At 45.3% G+C, this 23,746-nt stretch overlaps 3 protein-coding genes and 1 pseudogene across 15 annotated transcripts in view; 2 read left to right on the top strand and 2 right to left on the bottom strand.

Moving 5' to 3' along the window:
- PRMT7 (protein arginine methyltransferase 7) overlaps nucleotides 1–11,112 on the bottom strand; it is a 49,769-nt gene extending 38,657 nt beyond the window's left edge. For both annotated transcript variants that reach the window (XM_064383218.1, XM_021672536.2), the window contains exons 1-3: nucleotides 10,985–11,112; nucleotides 5,873–6,044; nucleotides 416–452 (exon numbers count right to left, since the gene is read on the bottom strand). In XM_064383218.1, coding sequence (XP_064239288.1) covers nucleotides 416–452; nucleotides 5,873–5,976 — 141 coding nt within the window. In that variant the 5' untranslated portion in view covers nucleotides 5,977–6,044; nucleotides 10,985–11,112. The remainder of the gene's footprint in view (nucleotides 1–415; nucleotides 453–5,872; nucleotides 6,045–10,984) is intronic.
- LOC135277325 (small nucleolar RNA U13) lies at nucleotides 8,712–8,797 on the top strand (annotated as a pseudogene).
- Nucleotides 11,113–11,140: 28 nt separating the features above from the next.
- On the top strand, nucleotides 11,141–22,674 carry SLC7A6OS (solute carrier family 7 member 6 opposite strand). Its single transcript, XM_012437436.3, has 5 exons — nucleotides 11,141–11,352; nucleotides 11,470–11,748; nucleotides 16,667–16,870; nucleotides 18,389–18,509; nucleotides 19,451–22,674. Exons 1-5 carry the CDS (start codon nucleotides 11,161–11,163, stop codon nucleotides 19,579–19,581), a joined length of 927 nt encoding a protein of 308 aa, XP_012292859.2. The 5' UTR covers nucleotides 11,141–11,160; the 3' UTR covers nucleotides 19,582–22,674.
- Nucleotides 19,296–23,746, bottom strand: part of SLC7A6 (solute carrier family 7 member 6) — a 39,451-nt gene continuing 35,000 nt past the window's right edge. For all 12 annotated transcript variants that reach the window (XM_064383213.1, XM_012437433.3, XM_064383214.1 and 9 more), the window contains one exon: nucleotides 19,296–23,613. In XM_064383213.1, the coding sequence (XP_064239283.1) occupies nucleotides 23,519–23,613 (95 nt within the window). In that variant the 3' untranslated portion in view covers nucleotides 19,296–23,518. The remainder of the gene's footprint in view (nucleotides 23,614–23,746) is intronic.

Here is a 23,746-nt window from a genome sequence, read left to right as displayed (position 1 = left end):
ACTCCAGCCTGGTAACAGAGTGAGACTCTGTCTCAAAAAAAAAAAAACATTACTGAGTAGATCTTAAATATTCTTACCACACACAATAAAGTATGAGGTGACAGATATGTTAATTAGCTTGATTTAATCATTTAAACCATATACATATATTCATCGCATTGTATATCATAAACATACACAATTTTTGTCAATTCTATCCTGATAAAGCTGAGAGATTAACTAAAATTAAAAAAAAAAAAAAAAAAAAAACAGAGCTAGAAGTAGGACTCAGCCTCCCAACTGATTTCCTGACCACTACACCATACTGCCTCTCTGTATCATTTTAACATCATGACTCCCAGGGATTTTTAACCTTCTTGTAATCCAAGACTTCAAAACACCCCACATCAAGAGAATAGTTTCCTTTAACACTTACTCTGTCTTTGTCATGTAGCATATCTGCATAGGATGACCTAAAAAACAAAAAATGACAGGTAACCTTTACATGAGACCCATCAACACATGAAAGTATTCACACATATCTAAACAGAACAAACGTGTTATGCATTTTAAACTATTTTTCGGTTTCCATGCCTCAGCCTCCCAGGTAGCTGGGATTACAGGCACTTGCCACCATGCCTGGCTAATATTTGTATTTTCAGTAGTGATGAGGTTTCACCATGTTGGCCAGGCTGGTCTCGAATTCCTGACCTCAAGTGATCTACCTGCCTCAGCCTCTCCAAGTGCTGGGATTACAGGCATGAGCCACTGTGCCTGGCCTATTTTTTTTTATTTTTAGAAACAAGGTCTTGCTATGTCAACTAGGCTTGAGTGCAGTGGCTATGAACGGCCTCAATCACTAAGCACCACAGCCTTGAACTCCTTAGCTCAAGAGAACCTCTTGCCTCAGCTCCGAAACAGCTAGAACTACAAGCACCCATTGCTGCACCTGGCCATTTTATTTTAATAGTTTTAAGATGTTATTGTCTAGTGCTGCAGAAAAAAAGTCTCAGAGAAAGATGTTCTCAGACCTAAAAATGCTCCAGTAGTTAGCCCTGTCACAGTAATTCCACAACCACTAGCATCCTGATCTTGTTATATATTTTCCTCCTCAGGAAAAACTCAGACTCAGTCTGGCTAATACTTGACCTAACCTTGCATACATCTGTGCCTGCAGATGACCACTGATGTTAACACTAGGGAAAACAGCTGAGGAAAGAGAAGCACTCACACATACCCACTGTTTATGTGACAGGTAACCCACTGGGCATGTTCACTTAACATCATCAGGGAAAACTAAGAGTTTACCAATACTGTACTAAAGGGAGGAGAGTCACTTTTCCATATTTCCTACTACAGTAATTCATACATCTGAAAACCCTCAGGCAGGGTCTGGATGAGCACCCAGAACTAGGCAGGCCGTCCCACGCTTTCTGGGAATTGCAGGGGACAGCTAAGGCACTCACACTAAAACAGAGACTCAACACCAGAATCACTAGAAAGCTTATTTGAAACGCAGAGCCCCAGAACACACACACACACACACACACACACACTCACTCTCGCTCTCTCTCTCTCTCTCAGATGGAGAAGACTGGACTAATGTGCTCCAGGCAATTGTGCCACAAGGTCTACCTCATTCTTTCAGTGTACCATTCCTCAAAGTGTGGAATGTGGACCACCTGTGGCACAATTGCCTGGAGCATATTAGCAGCCTTCTGGGGGGGCGGGGGAGGAGAGTGTGTGTGTAAGAACCAGGTTCTTGCTAGGCATGTTAGCTCACACCTGTAATCCCAGCACTTTGGGAGGCAGAGGCGAGCAAATCACCTGAGGTCAGGAGTTCGATACCAGCTTGGCCAACATGGTGAAACCTCGTCTCTACTATACTACAAAAATTAGCTGGGCATGGTGGCACACACCTGTAATCCCAGCAAAAAAAAAAAAACAAAACACGAGTTTCTTTTGTTCTCATGGCACATCAAGGTTTTATATCTGAAGCCAGCTAAAGATGCTTAGCTGAAATGTAGTTCTTTCTACCTCTGCCCACTTTTTATTTTATTTATTTTTCTGAGGTGGAGTCTCACTCTGTGGTACAGGCTGGCGTGCAGTGGAGCGATCTCAGCTCACTGCAACCTCTGCCTCCCAGTTGTTCAAGCGATTCTCCTGCCTCAGCCTCCCCAGTAGCTGGGATTACAGGCGCGTGCCACCACAACTGGCTGAATTTTGTATTTTAAATAGAGACAGGGTTTCACCACGTTGGTCAGGCTGGTCTCAAACTCCTGACCTCATGATCCACCCGCCTCAGTCTCCGAATGTGCTGGGATTACAGGTGTGAGCTACTGAGACTGGCCTGGACGTTATTTTCTGAGTGACTGAGATACTAAACAGGAGAGAAAAGATTGGATTGGATTTTGGAATATTCACCGAGAGCAGTGTGGAAGAGAGCTAGAGAAGAGAGCATCTGGGGATATTGTAGTCTCAGAGCAGAGGCAGCAGAGGAGAAGGAGAGGAGACAGCTCAGGAGAGCTTGAGTTTGGTAACTCACTAGATGTGATAGAGGGAGAGAGAAGATTCAAGAAGCACCAAGACTTCTGGTTAGAATGACAAAGTAGATGGGGAGGCAAGGGAGAACCCAGGAGGAATGTGTGGTATGGGGGAGAGGAACACGATGGAGATTAGGTGTTTCAGTTTGGATATCCACATAGAGCTGCCAATGACAGGTAGAATTTTGGGTCTGGAGACAGAATTTGTAGTTGTTAGAATTGAAACGGGAGAGGTTGCAGTCTCTCAATGGGGTGTGGAATGCAAAAGGTAGAGGGCTGAAGAAGGAATCCTGGAATAGCTAAGGAGGCAAAAGGAGAAGGGTGGGAGAGATGGCCAGTGTGGAAAGGAAGAAAGAGGGAGTGTCCAGTAGGGTCAGAGGCACTGGGAAGTCCTGGATGCTAATGACTGACATCAGCTGCAGGAGTGAGCAGGTAGTGGTTACCGAGAGTGATGTCAACAGGTGAAACCCCATCTCTACTAAAAACCTCATCTCTACAAAAATTAGCCAGGCGTGGTGGCAAGTGTTTGTAATCCCAGCTACCCAGGAGGCTGAGGCAGGAGAATCGCTTGAACCTGGGAGGCAGAGTCTGCACTGAGCCGAGATTATGCCACTGCACTCCAGCCTGGGCAACAGAGCAAGATTCTGCCTCAACAACAACAAAACAACAAAATAAAGTCCAAAATATTTAGAAATATTTTAAGTGGCCATGTGCGGTAGCTCATACTTGTAATCCCAGCACTTTGGGAGGCCCAGGCGGGCAGATCACAAGGAAAAGGTCAGGAGATCAAGACCATCCTGGCCAACATGGTGAAACCTCGTCTCTTAATAAAAATACAAAAATTAGCTGGCCGTGGTGGCACGCGCCTGTAATCCCAGCTACTTGGGAGGCTAAGACAGCCTCTGAATCACTTGATGCAGGGAGTCAGAGGTTGCAGTGAGCCGAGAATGTGCCAATGCACTCCAGCCTGAATGACAGAGCGAGACTCCATCGCAAAAAAAAAAAAAAAAAAAAAAAGAAAAATATTTTAAGCTCTTATTCTGTACTAGACACTGTATTACCTTTAATCATTAATTGTATTATACTGTGAGATAATGTATTATTATACTGAAGTATATATTATTTTATATTAAGGCTCAGAGAAGTAACTTGGCCAAGAGAGTAGAGAAGTGGCAGAGCTTGGACTTAAACTCACGTTCTTCTTTCTGCATTTTGCTACCACCCTTTACAAAATGACCCTGCCTACGATTTCAGCAGCCTCTCTCTCTTACCATAACCCTACTTTTGTACCACACTCCAGCCATGCTAAACTGCTAGCTGCTCCCCAAACTGCCCCATCTGTTTTTGGTGTTTTTTTCTGTTTTTTGTTCGTGAGACAGGGTTTTACTATGTTTCCCAGGCTGGACCTGAACTCTTGGGAACAAGCAATCCTCCTGCCTTGGCCTCCCAAGTGGCTGGGACTACAGGTGTGGGCCACTGCACCCAGCCACAAACTGGCTCATCTGAAAACTTACATGGAATCCCTGCTGCTCAGACTTCAACTTCTCTTCCTTTAGAATTCAGAAACTGCCGGGCGTGGTGGCTCACGCCTGTAATCCCAGCACTTTGGGAGGCTGAGGCGGGCGGATCACCTGAGGTCAGGAGTTCGAGACCAGCCTGGCCAACATGGTGAAACCCCGTCTCTAATTAAAAAAAAAAAAAAAAAGTAAAAGAAGAATTCAGAAATTATTCAAACATTACCTCACATCCCAAGTCCAGCTGGTTCTTTTTGCTTCCATGACCTTTTGTGCCCATTTACACCTCTATCCTACTGTGCTGTAAAAAAATTTTTTTTTTTTTTCAGTCTCACTCTGTTACCCGGGCTAGAGTACAGTGGCACAATCTTGGGCTCATTGCAACCTTCACCTCTCAAGTTCAAGTGATTCTCCTGCCTCAGCCTCCCAAGTAGTTGGGATGACAGGCACGCACCACCACGCCCAGCTAATTTTTGTATTTTTATTAGAGATGGGGTTTCATCATGTTGGCCAGGATGGTCTTGATCTCCTGACCTTGTGATCTGCCCACCTCGGCCTCCCAAAATGCTGGGATTATAGGCATGAGCCACCTTGCCTGGCCTTTATAATGTAATTTTTTTTTTTTTTGAGATGGAGTCTCACTCTGTTTCCCAAGCTGGAGTACAGTGGCACAATCTCAGCTTACTACAACCTCTGCCTCCCAGGTTCAAGGGATTCTCCTGCCTCAGCCTCCCAAGTAGCTGGGACTACAGGGCGCCCACCACTACGCCCGGCTAATTTTTGTATTTTCAGTAGAGACGGGATTTTACATACTGGCCAAGCTGGTTTTGAACTCCTAACCTTGTGATCCACCCACCTCGGCCTCCCAAAGTGCTGGGATTACAGGTAAGAGCCAATGTGCCTGGCCTGTGCGTTAATTTTTTACGTGCCTGTCTCTTCCACAAAACTGTACGGTCCTTGAAGATGAGAACGGGATCTTCTTCATCTTAGTATCCACAGCCTTAGTAGCACAATGATGGCACACCAAATGCACTTAACGATTGCTACATAACAACTCACATACTTTTAAATGTTTCTTCTAAGCGGGGGAAAAAAAAGCATTTTTGGCTGGGCACAGTGGCTCATACATATAATCCCAGCACTTTGGGAGGCCAAGGTGGGCAGATCACCTAAGTTCAGGAGTTCAAGACCAGCCTGGCCAACATGATGAAACCCCATCTCTACTAAAAACACAAAAGATTTCAGTGGATCATATCCTTAAAAAAAAGAAGAAACACACACAAAAGATTAGCCAGGCGTGGTGGCAGGCACCTGTAATTCTAGCTACTCGGGAGGCCGAGACAGGAAAATCACTTGAACCCGGGAGATGGAGGTTGCAGTGAGCTGAGACTGCACCACAGCACTCCAGCCTGGGCAACAGAGCAAGGTTCAGTCTCAAAAAAAAAAAAAAAAAAAAAAAAAGAAAAGTATTTTCATTTTTTTCATTCAAAAGAATTTAACCATATGATGATGAACGTGTCAGCATTTCAGTGAGGCAAGTAAATGATTCAACTTCATCAACACTACTACTGAGCCCTGGGTTTCCTTTGCTCCACTAAACAGATGCTGAGGCTCTGCTAAGGCTGCTACAAAATGTCTGACGCTCCAAACAGGCATGACTTTGCCTAACTGCCACATATACCTACCTGGCTGAGCAGATTTGCTCAGGACCAACAACCAGCCCTCATCATAAGCACTGGGTTAGAGCCTAGCCCACGCTCAGATTGGATCCCAAGGCATCTGCTTTGGGATCAAGTGCCCTACCCAGGTGCAGCCTGCTGTAAACTAACGCAGTACCTTGCAATCTCCTGGTGATAATCGTAGTGTTCATCCTCCTCCACCCACTCCACAGATCCCGTGGTTGGATTCGCCCGACTGCAGAAGATCTTCATGATGCCCATCAGCTCCCAGTTTTAGCACAGAAAAGCAGCCTCACCAGTTCTTGTGGACAAGTCTGATGGTCAGAAACCTATTAACATCAGAAGGAAACAGGAGGTGTATAAATAAACAAATATAAAAAAAAAAATCTATTAACATAATGCCCCGAAATGTGGAAGGGGAAGGAGAGACAAAAACGGGGAGGAAATCAATAGAAATGTCAAAGCCACTGACAGTATTGTTAATCAATATTTAAATGTTTTCAGCAGGAGTCACTTGGTTTTATATTCGGCCTATAACATTAAAAAACTGCAACAGATTCGTACAGAGGTCTGGAAACTTCGGCAGGCCTCAGTGCTTCCAAAATGGTCCAATGAACCTCACAGGTTCATCTAGGTGCAGCCCTCAAGGCTAGGAAGAGAAGAGATGGGGTGGTGGTAAAGAAGTGCCACCCATACTGCCTTAGTATACTGAACACTTAGCTTAAGGAAAAATATGAAGATAGAGCAAGTCAAACCAGGAAAACTTTCATGTAAACAGTAAATCGCAGTCACACATAAACCTAAAAATGGATAATTCCAGGAATATAGTGATGAGCAAAAACAGCGAATCACACCACATATGCAATATGATTCCATTTCTATGAAATTTATAGCTATGCAAAATGGAACAATACATTCTTCAGGGAATCACACTAAAAAGCATAGTAGGGAATCAGGATAGTTCACGTCTAAGAGACAAGGCTAAGAGATGGGATCAAGGAGAGGTACACAGCAGACTTCAAAAGTATTGTTCTTTTTCTTAAACTGGGCGGTGAAAACACACATGTTCATGATATTAGCATTTTTTTTACTTTTTTTTTTTTTTTTTTTAAAAGAGATGGGGTCCCGTTATGTTGCCCAGGCTGGACTCAAACTCCTGGGCTCAAACATTCTTCCTGCCTCAGCCACCCCTGTAGCTGGGACTACAAGTAAGTGCCCCACACCCAGCTAATATGAGCATGTTTTATGCTTCATTTTTTTTTTAGTGATTACTTATCTATTCAAATTTTAATTTTAAAAACAATTTTTAAAAACCTTTCTCCATCTAAAAAAATTTTGCTTCAAATAAATAAAATGTCACCAGATTCACATCTTGTATGGCCTGTCTCCCCAAAGAGATCTATTTCTGGGAGGCAGAGAACCACCACCCACCACTCAAAGTCTAAAGGCACTCCTCTGCAGGTGTGGGCTCTCCCAACACCCACCCCCTTACCATTCAGAAAACAATAGGTGTTCTACACTGCCCTTCCTTTCTTGTTAAACACCGGTGCATCTTCAGGAAACCTTAGAAAGAATGCCTATTCTACAGATCCCTAAACTTTCCTATGGCTTTTTATTGGCCAGAGTTTTTTTCTTTTGAAGTTATCTAGAGTAAGTAAACATGGAATTCTTACACAAACAGATGAGAAACAGGCTGGGTGCGGTGGCTCACACCTGCAATCCCAGCGCTTTGGGAGGCCAAGGCAGGCGGGTCACCTGAAGTCAGGAGTACCAAGACCAGTCTGGCCAATATGGCAAAACCTCGTCTCTACTAAAAATACAAAAATTAGACAGGCATGGTGGCTCACGTCTGAATTCCCAGCTACTCAGAAGGCTGAGGCAGGAGAATCACTTGAACCCAGGATGCAAAGGTTGCAGTGAGCCGAGATCACACCACTGCACTCTACCCTGGGCGACGGAATAAGACTCCGTCCAAAAAACAAACAAAAAAACAAACAGATGAGAAACAATCTTCCCTGAACAAATGCAGGCAGGCAGTCACTGACCTGGTTCAAAGTAGACAATCTGTCCAGGTAAAACTCTCCTTCTAAAACCCCGGCTCCCACTGCTTTTAGAAGAAAATCCGAACGTCTTTCGGAAGTCAACAAGGCCCAGCTTGATTGAGCAGAAGATGTGATAGGAGATGAGGAGTGGGCTTCTGCAAAAGTGCTTCGGTCGCTCAGGCTTCAGTCTAATGGCTTTCAAACTTTCTGATAACCCCAGTAAGAAATATGCTTTACAATGAGACTCAATACACACCTGCATATATGCATATAACTAAAAGTTCCACAAAATAATACTGATTTCCCATGAACAAGGCCCTCTGATATGCTCTATTTCATTTTCACTGTTTGTAAGAGATGGAATCTCCCTGCTGTCCAGGCTGGAGCGCATGGCTATTCACGGGCATGATCATCCCACTGAACTACAGCCTTGAACTCCTAGACTCAAGCGATCCTCCTACATCAGCCTCCTAAGTAGCTAGATTACCAGCATGCACCATGGCACCCAGCTTCCCTTTTACTTGCTGGTCAGGACCCATCAACGGGTTGCAACCTGCAGCTTAACAGCATTGCTATAATCCACTCTATCTCGTGTACTAACACTTATTTTGCAGATAGAATATCTAGAACTATTAGAATCTGTAATGTGCATTAGAAAACTCTGTCCAACAAATGCTGGAGAAAGAAATGGCCATTTCTGGCTGAATGTTCAGGGAAGGCTTAAAAGGTGGATTCGACTGAGGCAGGAGGAGAAGCAGGGTATGTGGAGGGAGAAGGCATTTCATCCGATTAGAAAGGCTTGGATAATCATGCACATTGAATCAATCGGTTTGGCTGAAGTAAAACTGAACCAGGTGTCAAACATGTCAATAGGATCCATATGGTGGAGTCCTGAAATACCAATCCTGTGGTCCATGTGGAATCAATTCTGAAGTCACTTAAAGGTTAAGAGTGATCCTTTTGTAGTTCATAAGCGTGATGACAGGGTGTTCACGCACCTGTGTCAGATGTGCCTCCCACAAACCTTTACCCATCTGAAGTGGAAAAAAAAAAACAGTAAAAAACTTTAATCCATAGAATTCCTTTCTTGTCTGTGATGCTGCTAAGTCTAAAACCAGGACAACAGTGTCTTTTCAAAACCTGGAAACCGCTTAGGTATGGTTGCTCACTCCTGTAATCCCAGCACTTTGGGAGACCAAGGCAGGTGGATCACCTGAGGTCAGGAGTTCAAAGACCAGCCTGGCCAACATGGCGAAATCCCGTCTCTACTAAAAATACAAAAAATTAGCTGGGGCGTGGTGGCACGCACCTGTAATCCCTGCTACTTGGGGAGGCTGAGGCAGGAGAATTGCTTCAACCTGGGAGGCGGAGGTTGCAGTGAGCCAAGATTGCGCCATTGCACTCCAGCCTGGGCTACAGAGCAAGACTCTGCCTCAAAACAAACAAAACGAAAAGCAAACAAACCTGGAACTATGTCTTGTGTTAACAATTTTATGAAGGCATGAACCTCTTCTGGTGGGCACTACACACCTTATATGGCTAAATGCCCTCATCCATTATTATTTGTCCTCTCCCAGAAGGAGCCTACACTACAGATTCAGGGGACATTCTCTGACCCCCTCCTCATTCTCCAAGAGTTGTAAATTCACATGGTCATTTACAAGGAGGAAAGAGAAACCACCACGCCAAGTCCTAATTATATTACCAGACTGCAGAGCAGAAGGTCCATTCAATCATTCAAAATGTATTTGCTAGGGGGTGGTGGCTCACACCTGTGATCCCAGCACTTTGAGAGGCCTAGGTGCAAGGATCTCTTGAGTCTGGACGTTCCAGACCAGCCTGCACAACAGAGTGAGACGCCGTTCTCTACAAAAAATAAAAAAATTAATTAGGCCAAATGGCCTGCGCCTGTGGTACCAGCTACTTACTCCCAGCTACTCAGGAGGCTGGGTAGGAGAATCACTAGAGCCCGGAAGGCAGAGGTTGCAGTGAGCCCAGATGGCACCAGTGAACTCCAGCCTGGGTGACAGAGTGAGCCCTTGTCTTTAAAAAAAAAAAAATATATATATATATATATATACACACACACACACACACACACACATACACATATATATACACACACACGCATATATTAAAATTAAGTATGCATATATTAAAATTAATAATTAGCCGAGTGTAGTGGTGCGTCCTTGTAGTCTCAGCTACTCGGGAGGCTGAGGTGAGAGGATCGCTTGAGCCCGGGACGTCAAGGCTGCAGTGAGCCTTGATCACACCACTGCACTCAGCCTAGGCAGCAAAGTGAAGTCTGTCTCGAAAAAATAACTAAATTTATTAAATACCTTCTATGTGCCAGACACTGTATTAGGGACTGGAGCCACCACCACAAACTAGAGAGCTTAGACTCTAATGACAGAGTAACACAAATTACAGACTACATGAATGCAAGAAATACACAGAGCGCTGCAGAGAGTGAACACCAAGGTTACAGAAGAACTCTCTGAGGAAGGTAGCATTTGAGATCTACAAGACAGACCAGGATAAAAGTTGGGGAAGAGGTTTTACACGTCAGGAATCCTTACCCCAACTTTCCCAAGAGAAAGCCCTAAGGTAGAAAGAACTAGGTGCATAAGCAAAATGTACCAAAAGCCTGAGCGACCGAAGCACTTTTGCAGAAGCCCACTCCTCATCTCCTATCACATCTTCTGCTCAATCAAGCTGGGCCTTGTCGATTTCCGAAAGGCGTTCGGATTTTGTTCTAAAAGCAGTGGGAGCCACTCAAGGGTTTTCTACACTGGGTGTACGCTTTTACAGGACCACTCGAGCTGGCGTGTAGTGAATACACGACTCTCCAATTACTCAGAACACAGTGAGTGGGAAAGATAGCAGGTCGGTCAACCAGAGAACCGTGGCCCAGTTAGGGGGTGCGATGCTTGGAGCTACTGCGGTCTCTGGCTGAGAGGAGGCGCCAGGCACAAGTACTGCGACCCAGGCCTGCGAGCAGCAAGCACCCGACTGGACTGCAGAGTCGGGGGTCTGCCTGGAACCCCGCTCTCCTGCAGGTCAGGGTGCTCCAAGTCTCCCTACTCGGACTCCGGAAAAGTCCCCAGAGTCCAAGTACGCCCACGCCAGGCTCCTCTGCCGAAGCCCTAGTGCTGAGGACATGATGCTGGCTGCACCCCGAACTCCAAAGCGACTCCACCTTCCCAGCACACCCAGCGCCTCACCCGCCGCGGAAACTCCTCCGCTCGCCTCCGCTGCTATCATCATTTTGCCGCGGCCAGCGCGCGAAGCGGCACCCCGCCTGCGCGCGAAGACTGTTCGGGGAACGGGTCCCAAGGCGGAACTGGAAGGCTATCCCATCGCACCCCGCGCGTTCCCACAGTGCTCCGCGGCAGTCATTATGGAGGCCGGCAGGACGGCTGTGCTCCGGGTGAAGCGGAAACGCAGTGCGGAGCCAGCCGAGGCTCTTGTGCTTGCCTGTAAACGCCTCCGGAGCGACGCGGTCGAGTCAGCGGCCCAGAAGACGCCACAGGGTCTGCACAGAGCAGCCGAGAATAATGTCTTCCAGTTGGTGGCCACTGTGTGCTCCCAGGTATTAGGCGTGGTGCAGCTGGTGGGGCATCTTAGGGTGCAGCCGGCCCGAAACCCGATCCCTGACTCGATCACGAACCCCTGCTTATGCCGACCTCCCTTCCCTGTTACCCCCTAGGAGGAGCCAGTCCAGCCACTCCTGCGGGCAGCTCTGCGCCCGTCACGGGACAGCCAGCAACGTGTCCGCCGCAATCTCCGCGCCTCGGCTCAGGAGATCCGGCAGGAAGGCCGCTACCGGGTGGTCTCCAGCCGCCGATCCTCGGGGACCACGTCGAGCGGCCAGGAGTCCGAGTACACGTCGGGGAACCCAGAAGTCTCCGAGGACTCGGGCTTTCAGCTGTTAGACCTTGTTCACGAGGAGGGAGAACCTGAAGCCGCCGCTGCGGCCTCCTGCAAAGTGAGTACGCCCCTCAAGGTGGCCGCTGGGATTCTCAGGACGGTAATGCCAGGAGACTGGGCCCAATAGCAGCACACAGCTTCATCTTAAGGGGATGGATGATCCATCCGGCGGGACGGCTTCATTTTACAGATTTGGCTATTCATCCAACATGTGTGTACTACGTTCCTAGATTCTGTGGATACAGCAGTGAGGACCTAACATGCAGGTGGAGAGAAACAGTAAACGAGTCAATTCAGTGTCAGATGGTGATAAGGGATGTAAAGTGGGGGGAGACAAAGCAGGAAGAGTGGTATCACTTCAGTGAGAGTGTCACTGAGAAAATGACATTTGAGTGAAGACTTGCAGATGAATGGCAGGGCATTGCAGATACCGAGAGGACTTATAGGCAGAGAACCTGAAAGTAAAGAGGCCCTGAAGCCAAGTTTCCCTGCTCCTTGCAAGGTGCCCAGAGCCCAGTGAGCTAGAGGAGAGCAGTAAGGAATTTGAGGGGAGGATGCCTGCTAGACTGTCTAGGTATTTGTAAGGATGTTGCCTTTCACCCTGAGACGGGAATTACTGTAGCAAAGTAGAGACAGAGCAAGTAGGAAAACTGATCAAAGAGAGGTTGAAGGACTAGTCCTGGTTAGCGTATCAAGTTTGAGGTAGATTTAGGTCTACATTGCAAGTCCTCTCACATTTAATCCAGTGCTTTTCTTTACTACATTACATTTGCTAAATTCATTTGCACTCACTTTTTAAAAAAGTTTTACTACATGCACCAAAACCATAGAAATAGAACATTCTCCTGAGGCTGGGCATCGTAGCTGAAGCTTGTGATCCCAGCACGTTGGGAGGCCCAGATGGGAGGATCACCTGAGCCTAGGGAGGTCAATGCTACATTGAGCTGTGACTGTGCACAGTGGCATTTCAGCCTAGGCGACAGAGTGAGACCCTGTCTCCAAAAAAAAAAAGACGAAAGAAAGAGAGGACAGACAGAAAGAAAATAAATTCTGTAATCCCAGTGCTTTGGGAGGCTGAGGCAGGAGGGTCGCTTGAGACCAGCCTGGGCAACAAAGCAAGACCTTGTCACTACAAAAAGGAAAAGGAAATTAGCTGGGCATGGTGGCACCTGCTTGTAGTCCTAACTACTGGGGAGGTTGGGGCAGGAGGATCACTTGAACTCAGGAATGAGAGATTGCAGTGAGCTATGATCAAGTCACTGCCCTCTGGCTTGGGCAACAGAGCACAACCCTGTCTCTAAAAAAATAGAGAATTCTCAACATAAGGTGTCCCCCCTCCTCCCGCCTTTTTTTTTTCCCCAGTGGAAGTCTCACCCTGTGGCCCAGGCTAGAGTGCAGTGGCATGATCTCAGCTCACTGCAACCTCTGCCTCCCAGGTTCAAGAGATTGTCCTGCCTTAGCCTCTCAAGTAGTTGGGATTATAGTCATGAGCCACCACAACCAACTAATTTTTGCATTTTTAGTAGAGATGGGGTTTCACCATGTCAGCTAGGCTGGTTGCAAACTCCTGGCCTCAAGTGATCTGCCCACCTCAACCTCCCAAAGTGCTGGGATTACAGGCGTGAGCCAGTGTGCCCTCTCTTGATAAACATTTTTATAGAACTCATCTCAATAATTTTTAAAACTTAAAAAATTCAATTATAATTCAAAATGAATCCACAAGCAACAAGCAAATGGTGTTAGCGTGTTGTTGTTGTTTTTGTTTTGTGGGTTTTATTTTTTGTTTTTTCTGAGACGGAGTCTTGCCCTTTTTGCCCAGGCTGGAGTGCAGTGGCACGATCTCGGCTCACTGCAACATCCGCCTCCTGAGTTCCAGCGGTTCTCATGCCTCAGCCTCCCGAGTAGCTAGGATCACAGGCATAAGCCACTACGCCCGGTTAATTTGGTATTTTTAGTAGAGATGGAGTTTCACCATGTTGGCCAGGCTGGTATTGAACTCCTGACCTCAGGTGATCCACCCGCCTCAGCCTCCCAAAGTGCTGGGATTACAGGTGTGAGTCACCGTGCGCAGCCAGTCCTAGTGTAATTGGATAGCAATTTGTGTATGATGTCCATAGTCGCATTTTTCACCAGAACATTCCAGACTAATTCATGACTTATAAAATGTGTAAAGTAAACCAGTGATCAGTGGAATTGAATCAAGTAAATAGTTCATCAGGCTGGGCACAGTGGCTCACACCTGTAATTCCAGCACTTTGGGAGGCCAAGGCAGGCGGATCACTTGAGGTCAGAAGTTTGAGACCAGCCTGACCAACTTGGTGAAACCCTGTCTCTACTAAAAATACAAAAATTAGGTGGGCGTGGTGGTGGGCGCCTGTAATCCCAGCTACTCAGGAGGCTGAGGCAGGAGAATTGCTTGAACCCAGGAGGCAGAAGTTGTAGTGAGCCAAAATCGTACCACTGCACTCCAGCCTAGGCGACAAAACTCCATCTCAAAAAAAAAAAAAATTAAGTAGCTAATTTAATTTTATAAAGAAAACTAGAAAATAAACTGATGACAGATATGAACAGAAATTTTTCCAGTAAAGCAATACCAACTCTACACATACCAAAAATGTTTGCACAGAGTACTTATAGGGAAAAAATACGAATTTAAGCTTAAAGTATGCTTGAGGTTTTATGCATACTAGACTAGCAAGAAAAAAGTAGTTGATAGCACTGTTGGCAAGGCGATGATTAAAAGCATACACAATAGGAATAAAATTGATGGCAAGCATTTTGGAAAACAGCATGGCTTTACAGGAGTGGGGACCATATTTTAAATACACAAATTTATTATTCTTTGGACCTAAAGCCATGCATAATCTAAAGAAATTTTAAAATTAAAAATATCTAAGGAAATTTTAAAATGACAGCATTTATGCCATGTTACAATGAATTCCTCCTTAAATTGACATAATTTACATTTTAAGCAAATTAAATTCCTATTAAATAATATTTTTTTTTTTTAAGATGGAGTCTTGCTCTGTCACCCAGGCTGGAGTGCAGTGGCGTGATCTCAGCTCACTGCAGCTTCCATCTCCTGGGTTTGAGAGATTTCCCCCCTCAGTCTCCAGAGTAGCTGGGACTACAGATGCCTGGCTAATTCTTTGTGTTTAAGTAGAGATGAGGTTCCACCATGGCCAGGATGTTCTCGATCTCCTGATCTCATGATCTGCCTGCCTCGGCTTCCCAAAGTGCTGGGATTATAGGCGTGAGCCCGCACCCAGCCCTTACTAAATAAACTTAATAGGAAATTAAAAATTAAAGGACTTCAATTCCTTTTAACTAGTAGTCCCACCTCCAAGATTTATTCTAGAGAAATAATTCAGCAGAAGCAAACAGCTAAGCTAAGCTATGATATTAACAAAAGCTACTGTTGATTAAGTAATTACATCAAATAGTGTGCTAAGTACTTGTTATATTTTCTTTTAATTTAACTCATTTAATCCTCACAAAAACCTTATGAGTTACATTCATCTCCATTATCACAGCAGGAAATGGCACATTCATTGCAACACTATACATGGCAGTTAAAAATTATATCCAAGAGATTGACATAACTGTCTGGACCCTTAGAATTGATGACTGGCTGTAGGGGAAAATGTATATGTTTAACAAGACAAAATGCTATGTGTAGTATAATTGAAAATATGGGGCCGGGCGCGGTGGCTCACACTTGTAATCCCAGCACTTTGGGAGTTCAAGGCGGGTGGATCACCAGGTCAGAAGACCCCTGGCTAACACAGCCTGTCAGCACTGGTGCACATCTTACCTGGGCCATTTCTACTTTGGGGCATTGCATTTCAAACTATTCTTTGCGGTAGTAGGACTATAGGTAAGCCCATTCCCAGTTTGCAGTTAAAAGAAGAATGTCAGTATATGGCAAGCCAAATGATGGGCAGTGGTAGAGGTTACCAGGAAATACCTGTTGGCTTCTACAGGAGGCCACACAAAATACAAACCCATTTCAAGTTCATTCATAGGGGTGCTACTGTGAGCCTGGTGATCCCCAAAGAGAGAACAATTGTAGAATACCAAAGGAACTCACAGGACCTGTAGAAGCAGGTCTGACTTAGAGCTTGGGGTCAGGACAAGCCAGGTCTTCTGTCTTTTCCCTCTTCTAGATAGGCCCGTCTTCCCAAATTTTTTTTTCTTTCATTGTTTTGAGACAGGTCTCACTCTTTCACCCATGATGGAGTACAGTGGCATGATCACAGGTTACTTCAGCCTCAACCTCCCGAGGACCTGGGACTACAGGCACACACCACCACACTCAGCTAATTTTTGTGTTTCTTTGTAGCGACGGAGGTTTTACCATGTTGCCCAGGCTGGTCTTGAGTTTCTAGGCTCAAGGAATCCACCTTGGCTTCCCAAAGCGTTGGGATTATAGGCATGAGAGCCAAGCACAAAAGAGTTGGAGGCGATCTTGTAGGTTTCTATCTCAAAATAAGAATTATACAGTAATTTTATAGAGATTCTTGATTCTCTAATAATTAATTAAGAGACTAGGAGTTCATAAGGATAAGAATCTTGACCACAACATTATAGAACTGTAGCTGGGCGCAGTGGCTCACACCTGTAATCCCAGCACTTTGGGAGGTCCAGGCAGGCGGATTACTTGAAGTCAGGAGATCAAGACCATCCTGGCTAACAAGGTAAAACCCCATCTCTACTAAAATAAAAAAATTAGCCGGGTGTGGTGACACGCACCTGTAGTCCCAGCTAATCGGGAGGCTGAGGCAGGAGAATTGCTTGAACCTGGGAGGTAGAGATTGCAGTGAGCCAAGATCGTACCACTGCACTCCAGCCCTGGGCGACAGACCGAGACCCTGTCTAAGAACTGTAGGGAGTCTTCCTTCACCCAACTTTTAGGTTCCTCCTCATGGAACATGATGTTTTGGGTCATGCATGTGTAATCTGTGGTTTCTTTACAGACATCTGACTCAGATGTGATACTCTGCAATTCTATAGAATTGATCCGTGAGCGATTGACTGTGTCTGAGGATGGACCAGGAGTCAGGCACCAGGAAGAACAAAAACACGACTATGTATATGACATTTACTACTTGGAGACGGCCACTCCAGGCTGGATTGAGAACATCCTCTCCGTGCAGCCCTATAGCCAAGAGTGGGAGCTGGTAAGGGGGCCCATGAGGAGAGGGCATGAGGCATCCTAAACTCTTTTCTCTAATCAGAATGCTTTGCTTCCCTGGGCTTCACTCCTGATCATCATTGTCCTTAGTTCTTTTCCTCCTTAAAAGGAAAAATTTATTCTAAATGCCTTTTAGGAACCTGACTTTATAGCATGGGAAATTTGGGGAAAGATCATCTTAGATTGATAATTTTTACATTAATGAATCTTTTACAAGGTTTGCAACATCTTTATTGTTTATAGCTATCCACTCTTGGAGGGAAGTATGTGTATGAGGCTTATGATAAGATCAAGACAAGATAAAACCGGAAATTCTTGATGTGAATGACAACAAAACCTATTTTTTAATTCATATCTCAGAAGTAGAGAAAACCTTGGATGAAGAAAGCTAACGTCCTGACACTATTATTTTCTTTTCTGAGACAAGGTCTTGCTCTGTCGCCCAAGCTGGAGTGCAGTGGTGCTGAGCTCACTGCAGCCTCTTTCTCCCAGGCTCAAGCTATCCTCCCATCTCAGCCTCCCAAGTAGCCAGCCAGGAGTACAGGCATGCAACACGATGCCCTAATTTTTGTTGTTTTGTAGAGAGAGGGTCTCATTATGTTGTCCAGGCTCTGCACCCAAATGATCCTCCACCTTGGCCTCCCAAAGTGCTAGGATTACAGGCATGATCCACTGTGATCCACCACACCTAGCTGACACCATTATCTTTTTTTTTTTCTTTTTTTTTTTTTTTTTTTTGAGACGGAGTCTTGCTCTGCCACCTAGGCTGGAGTGCAGCGGCGCAATCTTGGCTAACTGCAACCTCCACCTCCTGGGTTCAAGCAGTTCTCCTGCCTCAGCCTCCCAAGTAGCTGGGATTACAGGTGCCCACCACCACACCTGGCTAATTTTTGTATTTTTAGTAGAGACGGGATTTTACCATGTTGGCCAGGCTGGTCTCAAACTTCTGACCTCAAGTGATCTGCCCACCTTGGCCTCCCAAAGTGTTGGGATTACGGGCGTGAGCCACCACACCTGGCCTATCTTAAATTCTAAAATGATTAACAAGAAAAGTTAAGGTGGCACCTATCATGCTAAGACTATAATTGAGAAGCACTGTATCCTGCACCTGTATTAGGACACAGATTTGCAGTCAGGTACCCACCTTGGACCACTGCATGGCCCTTCTTCCTGCCTTTCTGTACCTCTTATGCTTGGGTTTTGGTTTTGACCTTGGAATTTGAAAGAGTCGCTTACAGCCATCACTCCTCTTTTCCCTGTGTTCCCATCTCATGGAGTTCAGCCTGTCCTGCCATTCTGGAGCTGGACTCTGAGTGGAAGGGGGCTGTTATCTCTCTCATAGCCTCATGTGCAACAGAGTCAAACTAACTCCTACTTTGCCTCAGCAGTTTTTTCACCTGGCACTTTTATATGACATCTCTCCAAGCTGGTATGCTTACAGCTTCCCCCAGAGCATAACCTTAGAGGTTCTGACTTGGACTCATGTTTGTGTCGAGATGTGTAGGTGAATGATGATCAAGAACCAGAGGACATTTATGAAGATGAAGATGACGAGAACAGTGAGAATAACTGGCGCAATGAGTACCCAGAGGAGGAGAGCAGTGATGGAGATGAGGATTCCAGAGGTGAGTGGCAGCTCTGGACAGGGAGGGACTGGTAAGATCCAAGACTGAGGTGCAGACATGGTTGATAGGTGCATCGTAACTGCCTTTCCTTCTCTGCCATTGAGCTCCAACAGCTCAACCGCAACTCATGCTGTAGGAGGCCCAAAGACCAGTGTTTCCCATGGGCCTCCTGGGGGTGTAATAATCCTAATAATCCGTCAGGCCTGGGTTCAAATCTGTAGTTGTCATTACTTTGCTGTAGGTCTTGGGCAGTTACTTCACCTCACTGAGCCTCATTCTCTCTCGAGATGAGATGGTACTGCATGAATTTTAGTGGTTGAGATTATGTACAATATGTAGCTCATTGTCTCTTTCCCTGCTCCAGTCAAGAAACCAATGAAGAGAGAGGTTTGCCAGTAGGAGTAAGCCCAGCATTTTCACAAATCAGTTATCTAACTTCTCAAAAAACTGCTGCATGTACAACTGTTGTAAGAAAGACATAGTACCTGGGGGAAGAAGAAAGAAAAATGCCCTGACAACACAGCTCCTGTGATACCTGTGTCAGAAGAAGAGAGGAGAAGGGCTAACAAAAATAATGTATTAGTGTCTGATAACAGAGAAATTAATCAAACAATTGAATATTATATTGGGGAGGTTTGTCAATAATACGTTAAGAGGGGAAAGTACAAAAATATTTACAATACGACTACAAATCTTACAACAACAAAAAAATCCTATACTGAGGAGAGAAGTGATGAAATACTCCAGTATGAAGGGACTTGGTTTAGATGATAAGAAAGTAAGTGCTTTAAAAAAAAATTCTATAGTCTTTATTTTCTTTATTGAGCAAGTATTTTGTATTACAATCAGGAACAAAAACAGACCTTTCTGAGAAGAGAAGGGGGTGCTGCAGTAGCCAAGGAAAATCACATTTAGATTCCATTCCCGGGATCTCGTTCCAGGCTCTGCTGACTACAACAGCCTGAGTGAGGAGGAAAGAGGCAGCAGCAGACAGCGGATGTGGCACAAGTACCCTCTGGATGTGCAGAAGGAGTTCGGCTATGACAACCTCCATGACCTGGATTCAGACTGATGGTCTTGTGATGTCCATGAGGTTCTGTCACAAGCCCGTGAGGGCTCTGAGTCCAGGGTAAACTGCCCTGCTGACATCCTCTTAGGTTTTCTAGCTTAACATGTGGAAGAAAAGCATATCAAGCATGTTGGGCAGCACCATCCCAACACAGTGAAAACTTTTGTTAAGGGAGTCTTTTCCACTTACTTACAGTAGGGCCCCTTTGCCTCAATCAAAAGTAACCCTACGGTTTGAAAGAAAAAAAAAATGTTATAAAAAGGAAGGTTTCTTTAGCTTCTTGGCCCAGGCATTTTCCTGGAATTCAGGTCAGGTTCTCCTGTGCTGAAACCACAAGGGAAAGAGAGGTTCCCATTTCATTAGCAGTAAGTTTCTGCCTTGCCATACCACCACGCTGCCTGCCTCTAAGAAAACCCTGTTCCTTTGGATAGATGGCATCTAAGAGGGGTACCAGTGGGTCCCTTGTAGCAATACAGACTGGATAGTAATGGCCATTAGGGCAGAAAGTAGTCTGTCTGAGCTGTGGGAGATTTTATATACCAACTATCTCTGCTTCCAAACTCTGATAATGGTTGTGGAATTACTGACTTCCTTTGGCAGTGGTGCCAAGAAACAGCATATATATGAATGTGATGCATGTGTTTAGTAAAAGCTAGCTTTGAACATGGAAGAAAATAATTATTTTAAAACCTTTTAAATCTGAATATCTAAAACAGGGAGGGTGAGGGGTAGTGAGACAGAAGTTTCAGCATTGATTATAGCTACTAAGGACTTAAGGGAGGAAAAACAAAGCACCTTTTGAACTCAGCTTGCCACTGAGTAATGTTTACTCTTCACAACACTCACCTGGAACACAAACTACTATCAACAGGGTCAATTTTGTTACAACTGTATCTCTTCTAAGCAAACTCTGTCCCTATGCCTTTCCAAACCACAGCTGCGTTCACTGACTGCCTTAGTGTTTATTCTAGCATAGATCTATCTGTAGTGACAGTATGTTCTGTGTCTGCGCTGTGTAGTAGCAGACACAGGTGGCTGCTGAGCACTTGAAATGTGATTAGTGCAACTGAGAAACTGGGCTTTTAATTTTATTTCATTTTAATGTACTTAGCTACATGTGACTAGTAGCTGTTGTAGCGGGACAGCACAGGTCTACGAAAACAACGCATAACATTCAGTTAGGGGTGTGCCCTCATAGCCTGTGACAGTGTCTCTGACTCACTATCATGGGGGAAGTGAGTTACACAGGGAGATGCCTTCTTGCCACCTCTTTTAAGATTTCCTAAGTATCTCTCCTCCCTCCTACCTGCTATCATTCTTTGACTTAATGTCCATTTCCTAAGCCTTTACCTACACTAGTTCTTACCTACATGGAGTTGTTAAACCTGCCAAAGTGATTAAATTCTGTGTACTCAAGCCCTATATATTGCAACTCATTAAAACAAACATCCTAGGTATGCACAAAGGAGTAATTCAACATTATAACAGGCAGCAACTTGTATGTCTCATATTAGACATCTGCTTTCTGTCTGTAGGCATAGAAACAAAGGATTGAAAACCATTCTTACACTCACAGCAACCAGGTGAAAAAAGAAAACACTGTGCTATTACAATGTGCTCACTGCCATTTATGTACTCATTAAGTTTTACCAACATTAAAGGGCTGGCAACTTAATAAACTGTACTCACTGCAAAAGGGATAAGCACACCAGGAGAAGGATTTAAGGAGACAGACAACAAAGAGCTGGCAGAAATTAATTCCACCATGAAGTGTGAGTGCTGTAAGGAGTCTCTGGCTTCACTCCCAAAAAGAGGATCCTGAGAGAAGTCTGTATCCAGCACAGAGGGGAAGAATGCTGTCACCATCCAAAAATGAAAGGAGGATGACACGGCTCACTAAGCAAGTACTAGGGCACCTGGCCTGTAAGGTCCTTGCTTTTCCTAGAAGCCTCTGGGGGGCAGCAGATTCCTAGGATTAGCTGGTTATCTGGTGGAGAACGGTAAAGCCAGGGTCAGGGATCTTTAAGGCAGGCACACTTTGCTTAAAGGATTAGCTCCAGGGGAGTCCTGGGATGGGTGCCAGCTTGGCTCAGACAGAAGTCATGTTCTTAGAGTTTAGGCAGGTCAGCCTTTGCACAAGACACCCTGTCGCCAGGCAGGAATTTGCCGTACAAATCCTGAACCCATGACAGTAAGAATGTCACCCCATGCTTCACATATGCATTATGCTCTGAACCCAAGGCAACTGTGACCATGATTCCTTCAATCTTTATTGAGCAAATATATGTCCAAGGTTATTCCCTTATCTGTGACTGGGTGGAGAAGAATGGTCAGAAAGGGAGACTGCCTCACTGTTGACCAATTCTAAAACCTAAGCATAAGAAGCCCATGAGGTGTGTCAAGCTAGCAGGTTCTTCTGGGCCCAGGATGACAGTGTCTGGCAGCATCACAAAACAGTTGTACAATCCATTGCAGCTGTACTTCTCATAGAGTAAGATCCATTAGGCCAGAGCAGGCCTGACTTGGGTGGAGAGCCCAGCCTGAGCACCAGAATTAGTTGTCTGCACTTGTGCAGTCTGCTGAGGAGCCGGACTGAAGTTGAAGCAGCTTTCCTCCCAGTCTTCACTATCTCCACAGGGAGAAAACAGAAGTCCCCACAAGTACCAAGCTCTTCCTGAGACTATAGCCCACCACACCTTGGGGAAAAGGAGGCTGGCAGGAGAGGAGTGCACTGTCCTGGTGACCCACACCAAGGTGGCTCCAAGTGTAAACAAAGCCTGGTGCCAGGGACAGAAGAGGAGGATGCAGCCTGATGTGAGGTTTTCAGAAAAATGACCTAGCACCAGGGTGGGTTTGCTTGGGTCTGCACAGCAGTCCCTCACACTGCCCTTACAGAGAGGAACAGGTTATTTGATGACTTGAGCCCATGAGATGTTCTCCAAGCCGTTGACAGCTGAAAGAATTCAGGTGATCCACCCGAATTCCATAAGTTTCAGCCCTCTTAAAGTTTGTAACAGAAACCCAGAGATTTACTATCAGCTAGAACAAAGACACAAGGTCTTAAGTAAAATAAAGGATTATCCTTCAAAAACAGCAGTATTAACAGACTTCTGACTCATGAATTTGTTCATCTGTCCTTGCTGGACCTGAGCCAGGTGCTTGTAATGTGACCTACTTATATACTAAAGTATAACTGGTACATGAGTAAAAAAATCTTTAAAGTTCATTGTTGCAGGTAAGACTCAATAGAAGATTGTGCTAAATGGCATAAAATTGTGGTCAGAGTCTGATCCAACACCACAAACATTTCTGAGAGCAGAGGGACTCAGTTTTGGGTGCTTTGAATTTTAAATATAATGAGCCTATTGCATCCTATAGATGAAAAGACACTCATGCTTCATTAGAACTGGTGTTCTGGACTAAATATCAATAAATAATGGAATATAACTCTCTCCCCAGGGAAGAATTTTGAGCCAGAGGAAGAAATGGTAGCATTTCAGGCCTTTAAAGTCAAGTGTTGGACCTGGTCAGAGGAAAACTTCCCGTAAAGCAGCCCCTCTATAGGGACTCCTACTTCAAATCTCAAATACCAAGTTCAGAAGCCACCAGTCCTATCAACCTAGCATTCCCTCTTCTCCACTGCACCTTACGAAGTAAATATCTGTAAGAACTGCATCTACCCATCTGGAGTAAAACTAAATGACCATTCCTCTGTTCCCCAATCTTCCCCCACCCTCTGAAGTCCCCACCTTGAGGTTGGCCCAGATCCTGAGTCTCCTCCTATAGCTTACCAATAAGAGCGAGCACTGGCCCTAAGCCTGGTTATATGATGTGGGTCAAAAGGCTCCTTTAATTCAGGAGAGTTGAGCCCACAGAATCTTGTTATCAGGATTTTGGCGGCTGTGGCCATAGGTGGCCCTCGGAGAGCTACCTCTGACCTCTAGTCAGTTTTCCTCTCAGCCTTTTCCTCTTCGGCTACATCAAGCTCAGTCAGGACACAAAAGCAAAGCTGCTGCGTGCTTCTGGTGATAGCAGCTAAATGAAAATAGAGAAGCACAGGATTTAGTAAACATCTAGCTACAGATCCAACCTGAACACAAGGCTGACTAGTAACATCTAATGCTCCCTCCCACCTGCCCCTTGGGTACCCTGTACCAGGTTTTGCCCC

Source organism: Aotus nancymaae, unplaced genomic scaffold, assembly GCF_030222135.1.
Source record: "Aotus nancymaae isolate 86718 unplaced genomic scaffold, 86718_ANA_hifiasm-v0.15.2.pri h1tg000030l, whole genome shotgun sequence".
Taxonomy (NCBI): Eukaryota; Metazoa; Chordata; class Mammalia; order Primates; family Aotidae; genus Aotus; species Aotus nancymaae.
This window is presented reverse-complemented; position numbering and strand designations above follow the sequence as displayed.